The 3,048-nt window shown below is 51.0% G+C and overlaps 1 protein-coding gene across 1 annotated transcript; it reads right to left on the bottom strand.

Annotated features, from left to right (window-relative positions):
- Positions 1-312: 312 nt before the first annotated feature.
- LOC126544059 (alpha-1,3-mannosyl-glycoprotein 2-beta-N-acetylglucosaminyltransferase-like) lies at positions 313-2,049 on the bottom strand. The gene has a single exon (XM_050191261.3). It carries the CDS (start codon positions 1,870-1,872, stop codon positions 574-576), a length of 1,299 nt encoding a protein of 432 aa, XP_050047218.2. The 5' UTR covers positions 1,873-2,049; the 3' UTR covers positions 313-573.
- Between the last annotated feature and the right edge of the window lie 999 nt (positions 2,050-3,048).

The following is a 3,048-nucleotide window of genomic DNA, read 5'->3' as shown; positions in this document are numbered from 1 at the left end:
AAAGAAAGCTTGGCCTTAAATATTGTTAATAACAGCCTGGCGCATCAACTCTGCCAATTCAATTTTGGCCTAGCTGCAAACAACTCTCATTCATTGTATATGACATGGTGATGTGGGAGTCATCGCGAATGACGCTGTTCAGTCGCCGCTCCAGTGGTGGCTGTGCTCTAGCTTTTTGAAACACTTCTTTTTCGTTTAAATGAAAATTTAATTTAAATACGCGTTTCATGTATTCCACAAAGAAGCAGAAAAGTCGCAAATTCGAGAATAACGACCGAGCATTTAACATTAGCAGTAACTTGAGATTAAGTGGCAACGATAAAAATGTTTATTTGTGACGGTGTGATGGGAAGATATCAAGAATGACTAGAAGAGATATTGTTTTCCGCGAAACTCATTGCTCGGGAGAACGCAGCTGTTGTCTGGCTTGTTTTCGAAAATATATGCCGTTCTGATGACCCACTGTGGTTGCAGCGAGAAATCCAAGTGGAACTCGGAACCTGCTGGACGCGTGGTTGGAATGGCGCACTCGCGGAGCTCTGTCATTCATAGGAACCCTTCGGCTGCCGGGTGCTACCGCAGCGGCCGCCGCACGAGCTGAGTACTCAGTTGATGCCGGTTCGCCTTGTGGGGGTGAGGTTCGAAGGGCCACGGATGAGGCACAACGAACAACCGTATCCCGTCCATGTAAGTGCTGACAACGCCCTTGTAAGCGGTGCGCGGAACGCCTGCCTTAAAATCTTTCATTATGTCCAGAACTACCGCGATTTCAGCAAACTCACTCTCATTCACGTAAGGTATCCTTGCCGGAGTTTGAGCAACGAGTCCCTTTTTGAGATCCTCGAAGCTGTATACCCTGCTCTCGCTAACTGTCATTTGAAACGCGTGATCGTAACGACTTTGGAGCAAGTAACTTAAGTCCATGCCGCTAAAGCGCACGAAGACTTTGTTGAGGTACACGTCTCTCAAGTACTTGTCGAAGAATTGCCCATCGCTGACGCCTGCACGACCGAACGTCCGTGAGCGCGACACTTCGGGCCGGATGCACGCGCGGCCTTTGCGTTGTTGAGGCTGGCGCATCCAGTCATCCCAGAAAGCTTTAGGCCATCGAGGACCAATCTCATTCCATAACTCACGAGTCAAGAGCCACCCTAATCCTGAGAAAAAGTCTGTGCGGTGCAGCATGTCTGGCAACAAGGAGATGTGACTTCGTTTGCCGTTATCGTTGTAAGCAGACACGCAAAACAAGGTGGGATCCCTCCGCAGAATGGAAAGCAGCGAAGCGAAATACTCGAAGAAGTCGGGCGCAATGTCCAAGTCGTCCTCAAGCACAATGACGGCGGTGTGTTTCAGACGATCGAAAACTTGCGTGAGCGCCCACTTGTAATGCCGCGAGATGCGGTGGTAACCCTCGATGTTAAACACTGCCGTTATACCCTCTGTGAGCTTCTGCTGATCGGGCTGATGAAGGAGGGTAAACTTGTGCTTCCGCTGATAATGGAAAAGTAGTTCGGAGGTGACGTTATCGTAGCCGTCCTGGCTAACGATGACAGGGAACCGTCGCTGCGACGGGCGGTACCGCATCACCTGGTTCAGCGTGCGTGTCACGGACACTCGGTTGCAGGTGAGCACCAGGACTGCGATGACCTCCTGTTCCTCCCTGGCGTCGTCGATCGCTTTCTTCCACTGCTTAAGCCGGTCGAGCACTTCGTCGTTAGAGTGGAGCTGCGAGCGCACGTCTCGTTCCAGCACGATTGCCTGCGAGTGCAAGACGTTGTGCAAGCGACTCTGGTTGATCTGCACGAATATGAGCCCGGTGACGAGGGCCCAGAGAAGGGCGCCGGCCAGCAGAAGCACGTGCAGCCGGTTCATGGCCGTCACCGCGGCTGGCAGCGCACGGCGTCGACGACCATGCTGGCAGCCCTGCAGCTTGGCTGCCGAGCGTGCTCCGGCACTTTTCAGGGCGCGCGAGAACGCCGCGTATCCGGCGCAGCTGTTCGGTCGACGGGCCCGACGCTCTTTGGTCGCAGCCGGCCGCTTCGAAAAATGTGAATGGGCTGCTCGCTCACCCGCCGCCGCCGCCGCCGCCGCTGCTGACACTCGATGAACAACGTGTATAAGCACCGGGGAAAAGAATGAGGCACGTCGTTTTCAGTCAGACTACATGCAGGCCGTGTTTATTCGGCTCGGCACTTCCTCTTCTTTCGCAGCTAGCGCGCGCTGTTCCTGCCTTCGCAGCTGTTCTCATAATGATACGGTTGCACGCAGGACACGGGCCAAAATAATCCGGTGCTGTGAATTACTTTCGAAAGCTATAGTTGATTGCTTTATCGACAATTATATTTTACATAGCCCTTAGTTTTGCCAGCTTCCATTCAATCTTCCTCCTCCTATTTTCTTCCTGGTTACTTCTTGTTCTCTTTTTTTTTTTTTTTCTTTATTGCCGACTTCAACACGTCAGTTTACAAAATCAGTCCGCGCGAAGAACACAACACGTATGCTAAAAATACGTCACCCTCACTTGGGGTTACGTGATGAGATTAAAATTCACGCATGTGTAGCAAAGCTTCCATTCTTGGAAGCCACTCAGGCACTGGGTCTTGTATCTTGTATCCTTCAATAGCTCTGCTAACAGATTCACAAAAATACTGTCTTATCGGCCTGGCATCAATGTCTGCGTGGCTGACCGCCATCCTGGATCGCCAAATACTGTGCAGGCCCAATATCATAATCATGTCAAAAGGAACCCCGTCTTCACTCTCGACGGGTAGAAATCTAATTCCGAAAGCATCAACCGGTAAGTCTTTTTTAATCGTGCGTTGGAGAATGTCCCAAAAGAAGAGGGCTTCCCAACAATCTATTGTTCTCGATGTGCTACATGATCCGTAGCTTCACTTACTCACTTTAACCGGTGACACCCGGTTAAGCTGCTGGTGGCACCGAAAGCTACGTTCGCATCCCGCTCAAGTGGTCAAGTATTCGGCGGCGGTATTGTACTGTTCATCCAACGTCTTTGTTGTTCTTTTGACTTGCATATTGTTATTATTT

This window comes from Dermacentor andersoni, chromosome 1 (assembly GCF_023375885.2).
Source record: "Dermacentor andersoni chromosome 1, qqDerAnde1_hic_scaffold, whole genome shotgun sequence".
NCBI lineage: Eukaryota > Metazoa > Arthropoda > Arachnida > Ixodida > Ixodidae > Dermacentor > Dermacentor andersoni.
This window is presented reverse-complemented; position numbering and strand designations above follow the sequence as displayed.